Raw genomic sequence first — 19,600 nt, forward strand, 5'->3', positions numbered from 1 at the left:
ATAACCAACTAAAGGATGAGAATATATATGTTTACATGTTTACATGTTGTCTGTTATGTGTGTTGTCTGTTAATACATATATGAGAATATGTATGTTTACATGTTGTCTGTTATGTGTGTTGTCTGTTCCTTCTGTCTCTGGCAGACTGCCTTTCTTAAGTGTGCATAGTTTAAACTGCAAGCTTGCTTCAAAATTTAAATCTAAGGAAGCCATGTTGCGCCTTATCGATCTTAAACAAAACAAAATGGAGAATGGAGTGTGCAAATGTTTGTTATTTGAGAGAGGCTCTAAAAGAGAGTTTCCCTCCCAAGTGGTGAAATCCTGTATACGTGCTACTTGTGTTCTGAAAGGGGGATTACCCCACCTCTTTCTTCTAGTTTTAAGTGAGGAGGGTGATTTTAACTCTAATGGTAAATGTTTTCTGGTAACTTTTGAGTTCGTGAGTACACCTCTGCTCCAGTCTATTCTGGAAGAAGTTAACCAAATGTTTCTGCTGCAAAAGCCTAGTTGAGCACAACTGCTCTCTCAAGCTAAAATGCAGTGTATGTATTTCATTAAGCGTATGCCTATAAAAGTATGGTGTTCATTCTAAGAAAAAATATTTGAGTCCAGTTTTAACTTTGATTTGGTTGGACAGAAGAGTTATTGTAAGGCTCCTGATATCAGTCTCTATAAGACTTCATGGCCTCTTTTGTTAGAAAATGCCCCCCCTCCCCCTTGTTTCACTCTGCCTCTTTCAGTTGTTTTCTCCCTTCTTACTTCTGTGCCAGGTAAATTTACTCCTGAGTAAGCTTCCTTTAAAGGAAACTGCAAAGAGGGAAGGGGGGCAACACTTGTGTACTCCCTTTAAAAAAAAAAAATCAAATCTAGGGCTGCTTTAACTGTGCTTTATAAGAGATCCTCTCAGGAGTATAGATGTTTCCTTTTCCAGCTGTAAATCTGTACTTAAATGTGTATGCCTCTTTGGTAGTACAAATCTTGCTGCGAAATCTTGCTGTGAACCCTATATTTTGGAGGGTTGGACTAGATGACCCCAGGGTCCCTTTCAACTCTCCCAATTTGTGGCTGTGTGGAAGACCATGTGTCTGCAAGCATTGGAGGGTAATTCTTAAATTCTGGTGTGGTAATGGAGTTGAAATTCAGCCTAGCTTTGCTCTTTAGTTTTAAAAGGTGTGAGGTGAAGCCCAACTGGTAATATCAAGCATTTGAGTGATTACAGTGTTTATCATTTTGTCTACTATTTAAAAATCAGACTTAAAAGTCTACTCAAAGTTTAAGCACATACAAATGAATAATCAAGTAGAATTAGCCTTGACCATTCCTGTAAATAAGGGGCAGGAAATAATAATATTAATAATAATAATAATTTTTTTTTTGTCTGCAAATGGTAAGGCTGAAATGGCTGAGAATGTTAAAAAAAAAAAAAATCCTATGAATTCTAACTCTGGCCATTTTTACTCATAAATAAGAGAGCGGTTGATTGTTCCGCGAATGGCCAGAGGGATATTAGCCCTTTCCTGTACATAAAGGAAGCAGTCTCAGTTTGCTTGGGCTGAAATTGCTAGCTTTGGTGAATACTTAAATTGCTGAGTTTCTCTTTTTTGTTTAAAATCAAACCCTGTTTTCAAAATCTACTCCTTACCCTTCCTTTCCCTTATTCAAATGGTAATTTAGCCAAAGGATGCAACATTTTCAATAGTATAAAAGGTTTGCTGAGACATGAACTCTGCACATGCACAGAGGCTAGATCAGCTAAAGAAGAGAGAGAGAGGAAGGGGGGAACTGTAAGGGGGGAGAGGAGGTTTCTTCCAAAAAAGAAAAGAAAAGAAAAGAAAGCTTGGAACCATTGAGGAACCATTGAGGGAAATCACCCTTAATCTGTCTTTGCTCCAGGGGCTACTTAAGACAAAAGGCTAAAAAACAAAACAAAACAAAGCAACAACTAGCCCATCAAAAGTCAAGAGCTTTCCAAGTTCCAAATCTTAACATGCCAAATTCTTTTCACAGGTAAATATCAAAGCATTCCCCCCTCAATGGGAATTTTAGGAACAGCATTTCCTGACAGGCTTCTCACATGAAATAATTTTCCCTTTTAACAGGATATGTGAACCCCGATAACAAAGTGTTTGTCCCTTTTTCCTCCCACAGCAACTTTCTTTCTGTTCTGTGAAACAAGTCTGAACCCCTGCTATATTAGTGACTTCCATCTCTTTATGGCTTTGACACTTTTTTTTAAGTTACAAATAATCTGTTTTCATTTATTTAATCTGTTTCTCCATGATGTCTATGAAGTTAATCGAAGCACAACCAAACATTGTTTGGTGAATGGTATTTGTTTACCTTTTTGCCTGAGCATTTCTTATTAATTCTGTCATTTTGGCTAGTGCAAGGTACCTGCACAACTTTAAATTGCCATTCATTTTCTTGGTATTAACTCATTTCCCGTATTAACATTACAGTTGATGTTGTCACATCAAGAAACACTATTTTATTTTCATTTGGGATGTTAGAATGCCAAAACAGATTACTTCAGGTTACTTATTAATTGTGTGTTTTAGCATTTATTTCTTTGGTTCCTCATAGGTCATTTTGTGTGTGTGTGTTTTACTTTGGGGACATGTTCATCACATGTTGAAAGTCAGTTTCATGAAGTTCTTTTATCAAATAGCACATGGTGAATTTAAAGTTTTTCCCCCATGGTTTTCCCATTTTTTTCAGTCTAGTAGTAATCTGCGTGGTTTTGATAATATATATAATAATAATTCTTTTCTAAATCTGATGTCTTTGTGTCAAGTTTGTTTTCATCTAACTGGTAATCTAATTTTTTTTGCTTCCTTTTTATTTTTTAACCTTTGTATTTTTACAGTTCTCTTTCTATACATGTGGAGTAATTTTTTATTTTATAATATGAAAAGAACAACAACAACAAAAACTAAGTGAAGAAAAGCAAACAAACTTAGCAGATAATAACAGTAGTTATAGGAAAATGTGATAATAATATTGGAATGAATGAAACGCTTAATTCGCTAAGATTTTATTATTTGCAACTTCCAACAGAAACCGAAGGACATCACATCCTTTTCGCCTTTTGCCCCCTCCCTTTTCTAACTGTCTTTAAGCCCCAAAACCCTGCCCCTTACAGGATATCACTTCTACAGATGTGCAATGATGAAAACCAGCAACAACTCCTCATGGCTAAGGGGAGGAGTTGAATTGCAAGGACATTTTCTCACTTTTGAACCTTAAGACTGTGCTCCAGGATTCAAAAGATACATGCATAAAAGATCACAATTGTGTCAAGATATGTAACTGATATTTAATTAGTTTGTTTTGTATTATGTGTTATTATGTAAGAATGTTGAAATGTGTCTGACAGTGTGATTTCCACAAAGGGGGGCAATTTTTGTGTGTAATTGTTTTTATGTTTAATGTCTTATTGCTTACACACCAATGGAGAATTCTCATGCATTTTATACTTTCTAATAGCTCACACTATTGTGTAGTCCAATGTTTAGATCAACTTGTAACCACATTTAATTGTTCCACCGCCAACTTTCCCTATCCATTTTAAAATGTGTTAAACCTCGTTTTGCCAAGGACAAGCTTCTGGATCCATAAAACACCAGGTACATGAAGGTGCGTATGCTTTGGTTTAGCAGGAATGATCCCTTATAGAGTTAAATTGACTTATTTGGACAACTGCCCTTGTTAAGAATGGTTTTCTTTTAACAGATTGGTTTGAAGAGTTGAGAACCATGGGGCAAGATAAATTCAAATTGGACTCAGTTTGAATTGGGCAAGTGTATCCAGGCTGCAATTAGCCTTTTGGTCCTTTAAGTGCAAGTGAGCAACCCCCATGCGTGCAAAACCACAGCCTATAATAGAATCCCATAGCTAAAGGCCAAGGCGAAGACCTCTCCCTCACGAGATGCCCAAACCTGTGCCAGCTATGGTGAATGCCAGGCGACATGGTTAAATGAAAGCCCTGAGGGGATTCAACAGACAGGATGTGTTGCTGTAGCACTATGTCAGTGTGAGACCACAGAAGAGCTACCTTGACACCTGAGAACACACAAATGGCGGGGGGAAGCCAACTGCATTTTTCAGTCAATTAGACCTTCCTGCTAGGTGTAAAGCATAAAACACTATTGAGAATGCCACAACTAATTTAGCAACAAAATACAAGAGGTGTTCTTTATATAATACCCTATATGCAGCTACCTGCACTGCTATACTTGCAAATGACCGTAAGAGGCATGGCTTGCAAGTCCCTTTCAGGTTTGCATAAAGCCACACATCCCATTCACCGAGATTTAGGGTGCGGAGAAAAGATTTGCAAGTTCTTACAGAACTTTAATGCAAATCTATCTCCGAATGGGGGACTGATACGGAACGGAAGGGGGGGGGCTCCTTTCCCCCTTCCTTCTAGGAACATCCGAGGCCCCGCTTATTCCTATGGCCCCGCTTTAGCCAATCACAGACCTCCTGTTACAATGTATCCATTCTGTTTCTGCTTTTGCCCTATAGTACAGAATGGGTTTGAAATCATTGAAATCTTTAAAAATTGATATAAAATCAACCGTAACTCCAATTTCTTCGCTCTCAGTGTCATTCAACTCAGTTCCCCGTGGACTCCATGATGCTATCCCTACTTCCATAATCCCCGAAGCGGCAGGTCACGTACGCAGGAACTTCTTAATTTGCCAAACCTTCCCTCTAGGCAATATTAGGTGGCAGACGATGCATATCTCTGACCCATTGTCTTGCCACCACCGGTACTCAATAAATGTGTATCTATGTATATTTCCCGCTCCGCATATCCCCCCTCCCTCATCCGAAAATGCTAATTAATGTAATCCCACCTTTTCATAATGTATTCATGACGTGTAAAGTATATTCATGATGTAACTTGTGAAACCCAACCTTCCCATAATGTATTCGTGACGTTTCATGCACTGTATTCTGGGATATGGAGGGAAATTTCAAAAGTTCATGTCACCCCTTTCTCGGGGTTCAATCTCGCCTTGAACCTGTTGCGCAATAAACTTGGACCTTCTGCAGTTTGCTCCTGTGTCCGGCTGAGCTCATTTTCTTCCGCAGGGACCCACGGACTTAGTCCGATGAGCTGGGTGGCAGAGTAACCCCGCACCCAGATTTTTCCGTAACATGCATGTTTGCTGCATACCTGCAGCTACAGGAAGGCAGAGTGTGCCCTTCATTGATCATTTGAGCATCTGCAAGCCAAAGCTTATTAAAGTATAAAGTGGGGGAGAATACAACTCTTTCCCAAAACCTTTTCTCCCAGGACCTTTTGTTCTCCAAGAGAAGAATTTCAAAAGGAGATTGCAGCGTGAAACTGCTGGACTGCAGCTGATGAATTCTGTCACCTTTGTGCTGGAATGGGGATAATAGATTCTTATGTGTTATTCTGATGTACGTGTGTTATTTATTTATTTAATTTTATTTTATTTATAAAGCTGGGGGACCTGAAGTGCTAGTTCCAACTGGTTTTAAATTGAAGAACGAAATTTACAGCTTAGCTTATATGCCACTTCCCCTACTAAAAAACTGAAGCTTGCAGTGAGATACACCTACCTTATATTAACCAAGCTTTTGAATAGATTTTATGGAATAAATGAAAAAAAGCAAAAATATGTTTTGAATTTTGGGAGTGTGCTGAGGTTGTCAGCTACAAAACGACGGAGGACGCGTGGCTTAACATCCAATGGCTGCCTTTGGAGCCTTGCGTAGCACTCAATCGGACAGACAGCAGCCCCAGGCAACCTTACGCATCCCCTAGAAAGGCAGCGATATTCTGCTGGTCCTGATTGTAGAAAGCGCTTTCCACCCCCCCCCCTCTCTCTCACACACACACATACACACACAGACACGTGTCGTCCCTGTTTAACAACATGGAGTGTTCCTCAGTACAAGGGGAAATACAGGAAGGTGCATGAAAGCCCCACTATCGGTTGACCCACCGGGATGACCCCTCCTCCTCCTCTCCTAGGAGGCGACTCCTGCTTCTTGCAGAGCCTTTTCCCTGCCAGCTGCTCCTCCCGTTCGTGGCCAAGGGAGGGGGCAGCTCAGAGCCCGGCCAGGACAGCCCCCCCCCCTCCGGCTGTGCGCGATGCACAGATCTGCTTCGGAGAGAGAAAGCGCAGAGAGGGGTGAGCTTGATGCGCCCAGATTTGCAAGGGTTAAAAGGAGCTGAGCGGATTACTGGAGGGGGAAGGAGATCGCGGAGGGGGTGGGGCCAGATCCTGCCGGGCAAAGCTCCCTCCCCCGCGTCACTTCCTGCAAGTTTTGTCTGTCTCCTGCGCAAGGGCTGCCTTGGTGGCCCCTCGGGGGATCAGGTGAGTCTCCTCTCTCTCCCCCCTTTGGGTGCAGGGGGGAGAAGGGGGTCCCAGGGCAGCCGGGGGGTGTATTCGAGAGGGTCCTGTGCATGTCATGCATGGGGAGGGAAGCCAGGGAAGGGGCGAGTTTTCGGGAGGAGGTTTGCAACGGCGCTCTTTGTAGGGATGCGATGCTCGCCGCTTTGGCGAGGAAACAATGGGCTGCAAACAGCCCCCCTGCAGATCTAGGAATCAGCCGCATCTGTTAGAAGAGGTTGCAGCCAGACGGAAACATTCCGACATAAAATCCACCCAAACAATAAACGCAACTTGACCTATGCAGTAAATAAATAAGGAATGTGGGAGGATGGAGGGCAGAAAAAGTGCGTCTTCATGCGCCGAAGAGTTAAATCTATGGAACTCCCTCGGCAGGAGGCCACCAAGCTAAATAACAACAACTATTATTATTATTATTAATTATTATTATATTTATACCCCTCCCATGTGGTTAGTTTGCCCCAGCCACTCTGGTCAGCTTCCAACACGTATAAAAACACAACAAAACAATAAGTAATAAAAATCCAAAACAATATAAAAAGTCACAGTAAGATTAAAATAAACAACTTATATAAAATAAAACAATATTCAATAATGCATTATAATCTAATAGTAAACAGTAAAATTAAACATCAACAAATAACAATTAAACAATATACACTTATCAGTTACAGTGGTACCTCTGGTTACACACTTAATTCGTTCCAGAGGTCCGTTCTTAACCTGAAACTGTTCTTAACCTGAAGCACCACTTTAGGTAATGGGGCCTCCTGCTGCCGCTGCGCGATTTCTGTTCTCATCCTGAAGCAAAGTTCTTAACCCGAGGTAATATTTCTGGGTTAGCGGAGTCTGTAACCTAAAGCGTCTGTAACCTGAAGTGCATGTAACCCGAGGTACCACTGTACAATAAAGAATTACTAATATATAATCTATAAGAATAAAGGGAAGTATCAATGCATGTAGATGGTTTTAAAAGAGCAATGAGGCTGATTCATGGTTCCCACGATTCTATGGAGGAAGCCAGGGCTCTTCGAAATGCTCTGATCCTGCTTTGCAAACACAGTGCAGACGGGGCCGGAGTCTCTGCCTGTTGTCTTTGCCCTTTCCTTATGGAATAACTTTTTACTGGGTTTTATAAGCAAGGGTCTTAGGAGTAATAAATGATACAAATAAATAGATGGAGTCTTTTTGAGTCATCTCTAGATCACAAAAAGAGTATAATAAATTTGCAGGGAAATCCACAACATAGGCTGAATTATAGGTGTTAGGGTTAGTGCATGAGTTCCTGGTTCGTGAATGGGTTTAAACAAAACAAGAAAAAAGGGAAACAGAGAGCAGAGTTAACAGTCATCAACACATGGCCAAATTCCTAGTCAGGAGCCCTTGTTGAATGAGGAAGAGTAATTTCCCCCTTATGTTAACAATAAAACAGTATAAAGTGTTGGTCTATGGATGAACATGGGAGGAGCGTTCAAAGTGAAGATAATGATTTGTGTTTAAATTTAGACCAGTGTTTCCCAACCGCTGTTCCGCGGCACACTAGTGTGCCGCGAGATGTTGCCTGGTGTGCCGCGGGAAAAATTAAAAAATTAAAAAATTCGAAAGTTGTTTTTTTTTTTAAAAAAGTCAAATTTTCGATTGGGGCGCCGTCACTAGATGACCCCTGGGGTTCCCTCCCTCCCTCCCGCTCTGCGCCTCCCTCCTCCTCCTCCGGGGAGGCCCTTCCTGGCTCTCGGCCAAGGCTTGGCGGCTGCCACTCACTCACTCGCTCGCCCACCCGTCCCTCCATCCCTGCACCCGGCCTCTCCCCCTCCGTCCCCGGCGCAGGGGCTGCCGGGATCCGTAGTCCCCTCGCCCTTGGGCTCCGCGCCCGCGCGGGGTGCGCAAACTACGTTTCCCAGCGTGGCCTGGCGGGCTGGGCGTTTTGTTTGAAGCGCTCTTCTCCCGGCCATGGAATGAGCCCAGTGGCGGCGGCCAGGCGGGCAGGGGCTCTTCCGCGCAGACCCCGCGCAGCCTGCCTGCGCCCCCGCGGAGATCGGGCGGCAGGATGGAGCCCGGGGATTCCCCGCGGAGGCAGAGCGGCGGAGGCGGAGGCTGCCCCCCAGGTAGGGCTGCGTCGGGGGGGTTTTATTTTTGCAATGCTGCATCCGCGCCGGAGGGGATGCATCGGACCGCGGGGAGACCCCTTGGCGGGCGTGCAAGGCAATGCATGCGTGCAGGCGTTGCATGGAGTGCAGTGCAATGCAATGGCAACGCAGCGCCCTGCATGCATGCATGCAACTTCCACCGGCGCTCCGGACTAGGCAGGTGAGGGGGGTCCCCAGTGGGCAGCAGAGAGAGCCGGGAGGGCGAAGGGGAGCCGGGGGGGAGCAGCGCTGCTCGAGATTTTTTTCATGAAACAAGTGTGCCTTTGGCCAAAAAAGGTTGGGAAACACTGATTTAGACCATACCTCCTCTCTCAGTCTCCTCTTTTCCCAGGCTAAACATACTCGGCTCCCTCAACCCTTAAGGCTTGGTTTCCAGACCCTTGATCACATTGGTCACCCTCCTCTACACACATTCCAGGCACACGTTCCAGCTTGTCCACATCCTTCTTAAATTGTGGCGCTCAGAACTGGACACAGTATTCCAGGTGTGGTCTGACCATTGCAGAACAGAGTGAGACGGTTACTTCCCTTCTTCTGGCCAGGTCCTCCCAGGTTTCCCAGTACTTCCTTGCTGGTGAGTACCACATTCAAGATAGATGATCCCCTTGTTGCTTCTTCCACCTTCTGGGAAATGAAATCTTGTGAATGTTGGAGATTCCAAGGGGTGGTGGGAGGGAGAGCAGCTCTTGAGGACCCCAGGGTTGGAATCCCCCTTCTAGCCTAGGGTCCAAATTACACTCTGTACAAATGACTCACTTGTCAGTTACTGTTCTGACTGGATTCATAGACTGAAAATACTGAAAGGCAGGAGCAACCAGGCTCATTCATAGCACAGAAATCCCTTCAGTTGCCTGCACATTTTGCATGGTAACTTTCCTTCTAGGTGGGCTAGAGGCTTGCTTCTCCTCCTTGCCTGCTTGTTTCTTGAATAAAGCTAAGAATCTGAGCTGTGAGGGGGTACAGGCCTTGTTCCTAGCAAATCTCAACCATGCTTACTTTTTTCTTCTCCTGACAGTGTATGAATTTTATAACAGAAAAATGTATTTGCTTTGTAGGATTTGGTAGCACCTCTCATGAGGACAGACAGAACTTGGCAGAAGACCAAGGGTTCCTTCTGATCTCTTGGAACTTCCTGAGAACCCAGATGGATGAGCAAGACTCAGCTGGCCCTGAAGCAAGAAGAGACCATGCCATCAAAACCGAGAGCAGTGAAGGATTCAGGGAAAGCTCAATGCAGAAGATCCTGAGTGAAGAGGACACCCTCCACTCAGATGTGCAGAGCCTGCTGTTCAGGCAGTTCTGCTACCAGGAGGCCAAAGGACCTCGAGAGGTTTGCAGCCAACTCCACCATCTTTGCCATCAGTGGCTGAAGCCAGAAAGGCATACAAAAGCTGAGATGCTGGACCTGGTGATCTTGGAGCAGTTCCTGGCTGTCCTTCCACCAGAGATGGAGATCTGGGTGAGGGAATGTGGAGCAGAGACCAGTTCCCAGGCGGTGGCCCTGGCCGAAGGTTTCCTCCTGAGTCAGGCAGAGGAGAGGAAGCAGGTAGAGAGAAAGCAGGTGAGAGAGACTGTCCTCTGGATATTCCCAAGGGCCTCTGAACATGAGGGAAAGTATCCCAAAATTCTCTCCTAATGGCCCATCCTTTTTTTGGAAAGCATCCAAAGAATGATATCGGATACCACCAAATTTCCCCCCTCAGACATTTCTTTTCTAATCCATCTCCCCATTCTCTGCTTTAATCTTTGTTGCTTCTTCAGGGAAAGGAATTGTTTGCAGAAGTGGGCTTAGATTCCTTTGAGACAGAGAGGACTCCGTTGGACACCAGAGAGAGGCCACTGGGTAAGGAGGAATGGGTTTTTTTCTCTGTTTGGTCACATTCTGTGGATTTTGAAACTAATCTGCGGGTTCTTTTAATCATCTTGGAGAAGACACTGAATTGTGTATTTTTGCACAACTAAAATATGAAATGGATACCAATGTCTCACATGCACTCAGCAGGTGACACTATTTTTTTGGTGCATCTGTGGTTAGAGAAAGCATGCACTCATGGTATCCCACCTCCCTTTATTTCTCGCAGGTGACAGAAGGATGCCAGCAAGACCTCCTCATCCATCTTTCCATGGTAGCAGAGACGAAGCAGTGGCTGTAGAACCAGATGAGGTAAGGGAAGGAGCATTGTGGGGAAAGGAGCAGTCAGGGTTCCTCTGAGGCCGAGGAAATCTCGCTATTCCTGCTCTGTCTTATTGCTATATTGATGGTGGAATGCTAGTATATGTTGGGGAGCTGGTAAGAAACCATAGGAAAAAGTTGCCAGGATTCACCTCATCAGCCTTATCCGTTGCACAGTGGGCTTCTCCCCCCTTTCCTCCTACTCTTCTTGCCCCCATGCGCCCCCTGAACTTTGCCTTTGCGCATCAAGAGAGTTCCACCCCAGAACTGCGCACAGGGAGAGTAAAGGGGGGATCCTTCCCACTGGCAACAGGAATGCTTTCGCAGACATAGTGATTTGAAGACCACCATGTGGAGTTCCACCCGTTCATACAAAGATGAATACCCATCGTTTAAAGACACAATAAAAAGATACATCAAGATATTAAAGGAAGCACCCAGACTTAAAATGTGCAGCACAACATTCCCATTAAACAACATAGCAATTAACAGGCAGAAAACAACAGAGCAATGTTACTTTGAATGAACTGAAATCTCCAGGGCCAGATCAGCTGCATCCAATAGTACTAAAGAAGCTTGTGGGTTTAATTTCAGAGCCTTTGTCTATTATATTTGAGAAATCTTGGAGAACAGATGAGGTCCCTACAAACTGGAGGAGGGCAAATGTCCCCAGCTTTAAAAAGAGGGGAAAAGGAAGAACCAGTTAACTACAGACCAGTGAGCTTGACATTGATACCAAAGAAGGTATCAGAACAGATAATTCAACATTTGGTCTGTGAGCATTTAGAAAAGGATGCTGTGATTAGTAAGCATGGTTTTCTCCAAAGTAAGTCATGCCAGACCATTCTAATTTCTTTTTTATGGAATTACAAACCTGGTGGATCAGGGGAATGCTGTAAAAAGTGTATCTTGATTTCAGTAAGGCTTTTGACAAAGTCCCCCATGATATTCTCATGAGGAATATGGTGAAATGTGGGTTGAATGAGGTAACTGTTAGGTGGATTTGTAGCTGGTTTACTGACTGAATCCAAAGAGGACTCATTCATGGTTCCTCATCATACTGGAAACTACAACTAATCCAGAATGCAGCAGCCAGACTGGTGACTGGGAACGGCCGCCGAGACCATATAACACCGGTCTTGAAAGACCTACATTGGCTCCCAGTACGTTTCCGAGCACAATTCAAAGTGTTGGTGCTGACCTTTAAAGCCCTAAACGGCCTCGGTCCAGTATACCTGAAGGAGCGTCTCCACCTCCATCGTTCTACCCGGACACTGAGGTCCAGCACCGAGGGCCTTCTGGCGGTTCCCTCACCTCAAGAAGGCAAGTTACAGGGAACCAGGCGGAGGGCCTTCTCGGTAGTGGCGCCCTCCCTGTGGAACGCCCTCCCACCAGATGTCAAAGAGAACAACAACTACCAGACTTTTAGAAGACATCTGAAGGCAGCCCTGTTTAGGGAAGCTTTTAATGTTTGATGTATCATAGTATTTTAATATTCTTTTGGAAGCCGCCCAAAGTGGTGGGGAAACCCAGCCAGATGGGCGGGGTATAAATAATAAATTATTATTATTATTATTATAGTGACAAGTGGGGTGCTGCAGGGATCTGTCCTGGGCCTGATGTTGTTCAACATCTTTATAAACGACTTGGCTGAAGGAACTGAGGAGTTATTAATCAAATTTGCAGATGACACCAAACTGGGAGGGGTAGCTAATGCCACAGAAGACAAAATCAAAATTGAAAATGACCGTAACAGATTGGAGAACTGAGTGCAAGCTAACAATGTGAATTTCAGTCGGGACAAATGTCAGGTTCTGCACTTAGGCAGGAAGAACCAGGTGCACAAATATAGGATGGGGGACACCTGGCTTACTAGCAGTACATCTGAAATGCATCTAGGGGTCTTGGTGGACCACAAGCTTAACATGAGTCAACAATGTGATGCAGCAGCAAAAAAAGTGAATGCTATTCTAGGCTGTATCATCAGAAGTCTAGTATCCAGATCAAGGGAAGTAATAGTTCTGCTCTAATTTGCCTTGGTCACACCTCACCTGAAATACTGTGTCCAGTTTTGGAAGCCACAATGTAAGAAGTATGTTGACAAGCTGAAACGTGTACAGGGCGACTAGGATGATCAAGGCTCAGGAAGCCAAGCCTTATGAGGAACGGTTGAGAGAGTATGTTTAGCCTGGAAAAGAGGAGCTATGATAGCCATCTTCAGATATCTGAAGGGTTGTCACATGGAGGATGGAGCGAGCTTCTTTTCTCCTGCTCTAAAGGGCAGGACTCGAATAAAAGGCTTCAAATTGCAGGAAAGGAGCTTCTGACTAGAAATACGTAAAACCTTCTGACACAGCTGTTCAACAGTGGAACGGTCTCACTCCGGAGGGTGTGGACTCTCCTTCCCTGGAGGTTTTTAAGCAGAGGTTGGATGGCCATCTGTCAGGGATACTTTAGCTGAAATTCCTGCATCGCAAGGGGTTGGACAAGATGGCCCACAGGGTAATAGAATCCTAGAGTTGGAAAGTACCCAAAGGTCATCTAGTCCAACCACCAACGAAGGACAGTCTACAGTTTCGCAAGGGAGTAGCAGTTATATTTCATTCTGTTAGTTGGGCTAGATGAGGGGATTTGTAGCTGGTTGCCTGACAGAATTTCAAGAAGATGAACATAGATGGTCTGTGGTGCATGAAACCCTAGATCAATGGGTTTCTTTTTTTTAATCTGCCTTTTCTAAGTGCTCACAGACCAAATGTTTGATTATCTGTTCTAGGACCTTCCCTGGTGTTGATGACGTCACTGGCCAGTTAGCCTAGTAGATAATCTTTATGCTGTCTTAGACGAAAATACTTTTCTTTTTCATTTTAGGGTCCGGTGTGCTTTGAAGATGTAGCTGTTCATTTCACAGACGAGGAGTGGGCATTGCTGGATCCTGACCAGAGAGCTCTGCATAAAGAACTAATGGAGGAGAATCATAGAATCATGGATTCTCTTGGTAAGGCTCCCTGTTGGATCACAATATCTGTTTTGAAATTCCATACGTATATCTATGTGACAAATCTCCAATATTTTGATGGAGCTCAGCAGGGCAACCTATAGCAGCTGGGATTCCAACACACACACATCTCTAAAAGATTTGCCTGCAAATATTCTTCCTCAAGTTCTGTATTTTTAAACAGTGATCAGGCTGGACTGAACTGCCAAGGCCTTTTAAAATGTAGGCTGAAGGTTGTAAGTGAAGTTGAAGGAATTTCATTTGGGTTATTCGTTTTTGGTTGACGAAAGAGATGACTTGACATTGGAGATGGAGCAGACTCCACATTGGACTCAACATAATCCATCAAAGAAAAGAGCCTGGTTTTTTTATCCTTGTTTTTCTGATTAGAAGAGCTGCATTTCTTTTCTTCCTGAAGCTCTAATGAATTTCTCTCTTGGTTGCAGGTGCTGAAGAATTGCAAATGAATGAGGAAGACCCTGACAGAATCCACACACAGGAGAAGCCGCTTAAATATTCGGGGCCTGGAAAGAGATTCAGTCAGAGCTCCCACTCCACTTCCAATCTAACAAATCTACTGGGGAAAAAACTCTATCAGTGTTTGGAATGTGGAAAGAACTTCTGTCGGAAATCCCGCCTCACTTACCATCAAGTAACTCACAGCGGGGAGAAACCGTATCAGTGCTTACAATGTGGAAAGCGTTTTAGTTGGAAGAGAAGTTTCGCTTCCCATCAAAAAATTCATACAGGGGAGAAACCCTATCAGTGCTTGGAATGTGGGAAGAGCTTCAAACGGAAGGATGCTTTAACTTTCCATCAAAGAATTCACACAGGGGAGAAACCCTATCAGTGCATGGAGTGTGGAAAGAGCTTCAGCCGGAAACATAGTCTGACTTTCCATCAAAGAAGTCATACAGGGGAGAAACCCTATACCTGCTTGGAATGTGGAAAGAGCTTCAGTCAGAGGGCCAGTCTCACAGTCCATCAGAGAATTCATACAGGGGAGAAACCATATAGGTGCTTGGAATGTGGAAAGGGGTTCTATGGGAAGAATATGCTCACTTCTCATCAAAAAGTTCATACAGGGGAGAAACCCTATCAGTGCTTTGAATGTGGAAAGAGTTTCCGTCACAAGGGCGAGCTCACCGTCCATCAAAGAATTCATACAGGTGAGAAACCGTATCAGTGCATGGAATGTGAAAAGAGCTTCACTCAGAAATCCAGTCTCACGTCCCATCAAAGATTCCATACAGGGGAGAAACCATATGAGTGCTTGGAGTGTGGAAAGAGGTTCAGTTGGAAGACAATGCTCACTTCCCACCAAATGATTCACACAGGAGAAAATCCCTATCCGTGCTTGGAATGTGGGAAGAGTTTCAATCGGAAGGATAGTCTCACCCTCCATCAAAGAACTCATACAGGGGAAAAACCATATCAGTGCTTGGAATGTGGAAAGAGCTTCACTCAGAGAGCAGGTCTCATGTACCATAAAAGAATTCATACAGGGGAGAAACCGTATCAATGTATGGAATGCGGAAAGAGCTTCACTCACAGAGCTGGTCTTGTGTCCCATGAAAGATTCCATACAGGGGAGAAACCATATGAGTGCTTGGAGTGTGGAAAGAGGTTCAGCTGGAAGACAATGCTCACTTCCCACCAAATGATTCACACAGGGGAGAATCCCTATCCATGCTTGGAATGTGGGAAGAGCTTCAATCGGAAGGATAGTCTCACTTCCCATCAAAGAATTCATACAGGGGAGAAACCATATCAGTGCTTGGAATGTGGAAAAAGCTTCACTCAGAGAGCAGGTCTTATGTACCATCGAAGAATTCATATGAGAAGAAACCATATCAGCGCATGGAATGTGGAAAGTGTTGCATTCAAAGAACCAGTCTCACTTCTCATTGAGTAACTCACAGTGGGAAGTAACTACCTCAGTGCATGGAATGGGGAAAGAGCCTCAGTCGGAAGAATAGTCTTACTTCCCATCAAAGAATGCATAAAGAGTAGAAACCATATAGGTGCATGGAATGTGGAAGGAACTTCAATCAGAGGGCAAGTCTCACTTCCCAACAAAGAACTCACAGTGGGCAAAAACCGTATCAGTGTGTGGAATGTGCTTCACCTGGAAGGAAAGTCTCAGTTCCCATGAAATAATTCATATAGGGAAGAAACCACATTAGTGCATGGAATGCAGAAAGGGCTTCACCCAGGATCAAAGTCTCACCATCAAACAATATGTTGGAAACCATAGAAATGCTTGTAATGTGAAAGGAGCTTCAGCCGTAGCTCCAATTTCACTTTCCATCAAGAAATCCACAATGAGCAGAATCATAGTCTCTGAATTATAGTGTTGTAGTATTTGAGAGGACTCTGTGTGTTGTCTAGTCCACCCTGTTCCTGGCAATCTGCCGTGTAGGTTGTTTCTTCTACTGCCTGACACGTAGACTAGTCTGACTTTTATTGTATGTCAAAAAAAATCATTAAATTTCCTTCCGCCCTCACTCTTTTGGATGCTTCCTTGATTTCATTCTCCAACGCCGGATCACTCTGGGCATTTTGGTCAGGGAGACGAAAGCACGTTCCAAGTCTTACTTTTCGAGTAGACAGCAGAGAGGAATGTGGGACTTGGTTAAGTGGTGGTTAACTTACAGTCTGGTTTTGAAAAACTGAATCAGTTCTGACTGGCTTTAAACTGTGGAACGAAATTTACAGCTGAATCCATAGTTTATATGCCACTCTCCTTCCCCTACAAAAAACTGCAGCTTGCATTGAGATACACCTACTTTGTTGGTTCTAAGATGGCTCTCCTGCTAACTTGGTCTGTGCCACATTGATCAATGGATCTCTCTCTCTCTCTCTCTCTCTCTCTCTTTTTTACCCACCTCTCTAAATTTGGGATCCCGCTGGGGTGGGGTAGAGCCAAAAATTAAGGTTCTAAAGGCTTGTTGCCCCTAAGATTGAGCTCTGAGGGTTTTAATATATATATATTTACCAGATTTCGTCCCTAGCTCACAGATCCTTTACTATGCCCTCATTACAGTTTCTGTGGATGCAATAAACAGGCAAACAAACAAATGGGGATACTAGAACCACTTCCCTCACTCCTTACCTTGATGCTTTCTCGGTGGGATTGAGACGGGGTGTGTGGCCTGAGAACATTTGCAATTCTTGTAAAGCTGTGGTTGCAGGAAGGGTGATTGTGCCCTTCATCGGTCATCTGAAGATTTACAAGCCAAAGCCTATTAACGTATAAAGTGGGAGAGAACATAACTCTTTCCCAATACCTTCTCTCCCAGGACCTTTTGTTCTCCAAGAAGGGAGAATTCAGCATGAAACCCCTGTGTTGCAGTTCCTGAAACGGTTCAGTTCTGTCACCTTTGGTTGAAATAGGGATAAAAGATTCATATGTCCCATGTTTTAATAATTTTTATTATTTAGCTAATTATATTGACATCCCATCTTTCTTCCAAGGAACTCAAGGTGCCGTATGCCACTCTAGAAGTCTGAAGATGGGGGACCTGAAGTGCTGGTTCAAACTGGTTTTAAACTGAAGAACGAAATTTACAGCTTAGCTTATATGCCACTTCCCCTACCCAAAAACTGAAGCTTGCAGTGAGATACACCTGCCTTGTTGATTCAAAGATGGCTCTCCTGCCAGCTTGGTCTGTGCCACATGAAACCAGAGATCAATGGGTATTTCTTTCTTTTTTTACCCACCTCTCTAAAATTGGGATCTCATCTAAGATTCTGGTTTACTGGGGCTCCTCAAGATATTCCTGCTAGGGCAGAGCTGAAAACCAAGTTTCTAAAATTTTATTGCCCCTAGAAATTGAGCTCTGAGGTTTTTTTTAAAATTGTGCCCTGCATTGATCATTTGAGCATCTGCAAGCCAAAGCCTATTAAAGTATAAAGTGGAAGAGAACATAACTCTTTCCCACTACCTTTTCTCCCATCATGAAACTGCTGGATTGCAGCTCATGAATTCTGTCACCTTTGGTTGGAATGGGGAGAATAGATTCTTATGTGTTATTCTGGTGTACATGTGTTATTTATTTTTATTTATTAGCTAATTATATTGACATCCCCCCTTTCTTCCAAGGAGCTACATGGTCTTCTCCCAGCAACACAGGGAAGCAGGTCAAGCTAAGAGACAGTGACAGAGTGGGGATTCGAACCTCGGTCTCCCAGGTCTTACTCAGCTACGAGTGATCACCAAAGTAGAAGAAGTCATCCATCCAACACTCTCCACCAGCCTTTCTCAACCTGGGGTCTCCTCAATGTGGGACAACGACTCCCATCTTCCCTGACCACCTTAGGGATGATGGGACTTGTAGTCCAACATCTGGGGACCTAAAGTGGAGAAAGGCTGCTCTACACATTACACCACAGTGGCTCTCTTATGCATGGCGACCCACACCAGACAAGCCCCTTCTTTCTCTGGGGGAATGTGTAAGTGGGACTCCTGCTTCTCTCAGAGATTTCTCACCAAGGTCCTATGGCCTGCTGGGGACTCCTTTGTTGGGTTTAGCATCCTCTTGTACTGATGCTACCATGTTTTTTACGATGACAAGGACATGGGATCATAGGATCCCATGTCAGAGCTTTGCTTCAACTAGCTCCGATTTGTCTCCACGGACTGCAGCCATTCTCCAAGGTTTCAAAGATGAGACATTCCCAGCCCTACCTGGAGATGTTGGGGGTTGGAGGACCTTCTGTATACAAAGCAGGTGTCCTAGGATGGAGCTACAACTCTAGGATGGTCACTGGTTCATCAAAAGTTCCAGGCACCTTGCACAAAGTCTCCCACACGGTTGTCTTTTGATCCACCAGGGCCTCTTTGCTGTTTGGTGAACATTGCTGAAGTTGATGGTTCCTCAGGCCTAACAGGACCCAATTGACAGTCACACCAGAGAGTTCTTTGAAGCATGTTTTTTTCTGGCTCTTTCTTGGCGCCTGGAGCCAAGGCCAAGAGTCCAGGATGTTGCTTAGGAGGTGGACCTTCTTAATCTTTCCGTTATCAAATTTGTGGTGATTTATTTCTCCAGCCTTGGGATTTCTCCCAAGATAGCCTTGGAGACCAATAATAACATAAACATCAGAAGATCAGGCAGCATGAGACAACTTTTTGTAACAAGCCTGCCAGAACTCAGAGTTAAGTATTTCAAATGCCACAGAGAGCCTGGTCTGGGCACGTTGTAACAGTCAAGGGTCATGTCGGCACAAGGTTTTTTGTTGCAGTCTTTGCTTCTGCAAGAAGATTTAGGGATTTAAAGAAGCATCACACACGTCCCTTTGTGACCTGCAGTTGGGGCAGTTAATTATGAATACTCTCACTGTTTTGACACTGAGCTCAGTGAACATGAAGGCAGCATCTAGAACACAACGGGTCACAAAATCTTTAGCAGCTCAGTGTGACGATAACATATTATGAGGCAGTTTGTTTTTTCTAGTATAATTTTGTTCCAAGATACAAACACACTCTTGGCTTTTAAAACTGGTGATAATACACACCAAGGGTTTCCCTCGGTGGTCTAAACTCAAAAGCCTGGTGACTTGTTCTCTGTGTGGGGCTGCCCTTGAGCTTGTCCCAGAAGCTGCAGTGAGTGCACAGTGCAGTGGCACAACTGCCCACTGAGGCAGACCCCTGCCACTGTGTTACATCCCTGTAGAAATAACTGCACTTGGTAGCTGCTAATCTCACTTTAAAGCAATAAATCATACTCTGATAATGACTAATACTTTGTTTTTATGCATTCTCTAAAAGGAAACATGCACACCTATGCCACTTCCCCTTTCGGAAATGCTTAATTGCTAATTGAATTGACTTTTATTATTATTATTCATCCACCATTGGTCTACACCCTGCACCCTTTGTGGCTCCTAGAA

The 19,600-nt window shown here is 44.1% G+C and overlaps 1 protein-coding gene across 2 annotated transcripts in view; it reads left to right on the forward strand.

The window, feature by feature from the left end:
- LOC310689259 (uncharacterized protein) overlaps positions 1-19,600 on the forward strand; it is a 163,963-nt gene that overhangs the window by 51,832 nt on the left and 92,531 nt on the right. The window contains exons 3-7 of one of the 2 annotated variants that reach the window (XM_083466702.1): positions 9,596-10,101; positions 10,302-10,383; positions 10,622-10,704; positions 13,582-13,708; positions 14,155-15,853. In XM_083466702.1, coding sequence (XP_083322828.1) covers positions 9,596-10,101; positions 10,302-10,383; positions 10,622-10,704; positions 13,582-13,708; positions 14,155-15,623 — 2,267 coding nt within the window. In that variant the 3' untranslated portion in view covers positions 15,624-15,853. The remainder of the gene's footprint in view (positions 1-9,595; positions 10,102-10,301; positions 10,384-10,621; positions 10,705-13,581; positions 13,709-14,154; positions 15,854-19,600) is intronic. The other variant, XM_083466701.1, reaches the window with a different exon arrangement.

This window comes from Podarcis liolepis (assembly GCF_965112155.1).
Source record: "Podarcis liolepis genome assembly, chromosome: 12".
NCBI lineage: Eukaryota > Metazoa > Chordata > Lepidosauria > Squamata > Lacertidae > Podarcis > Podarcis liolepis.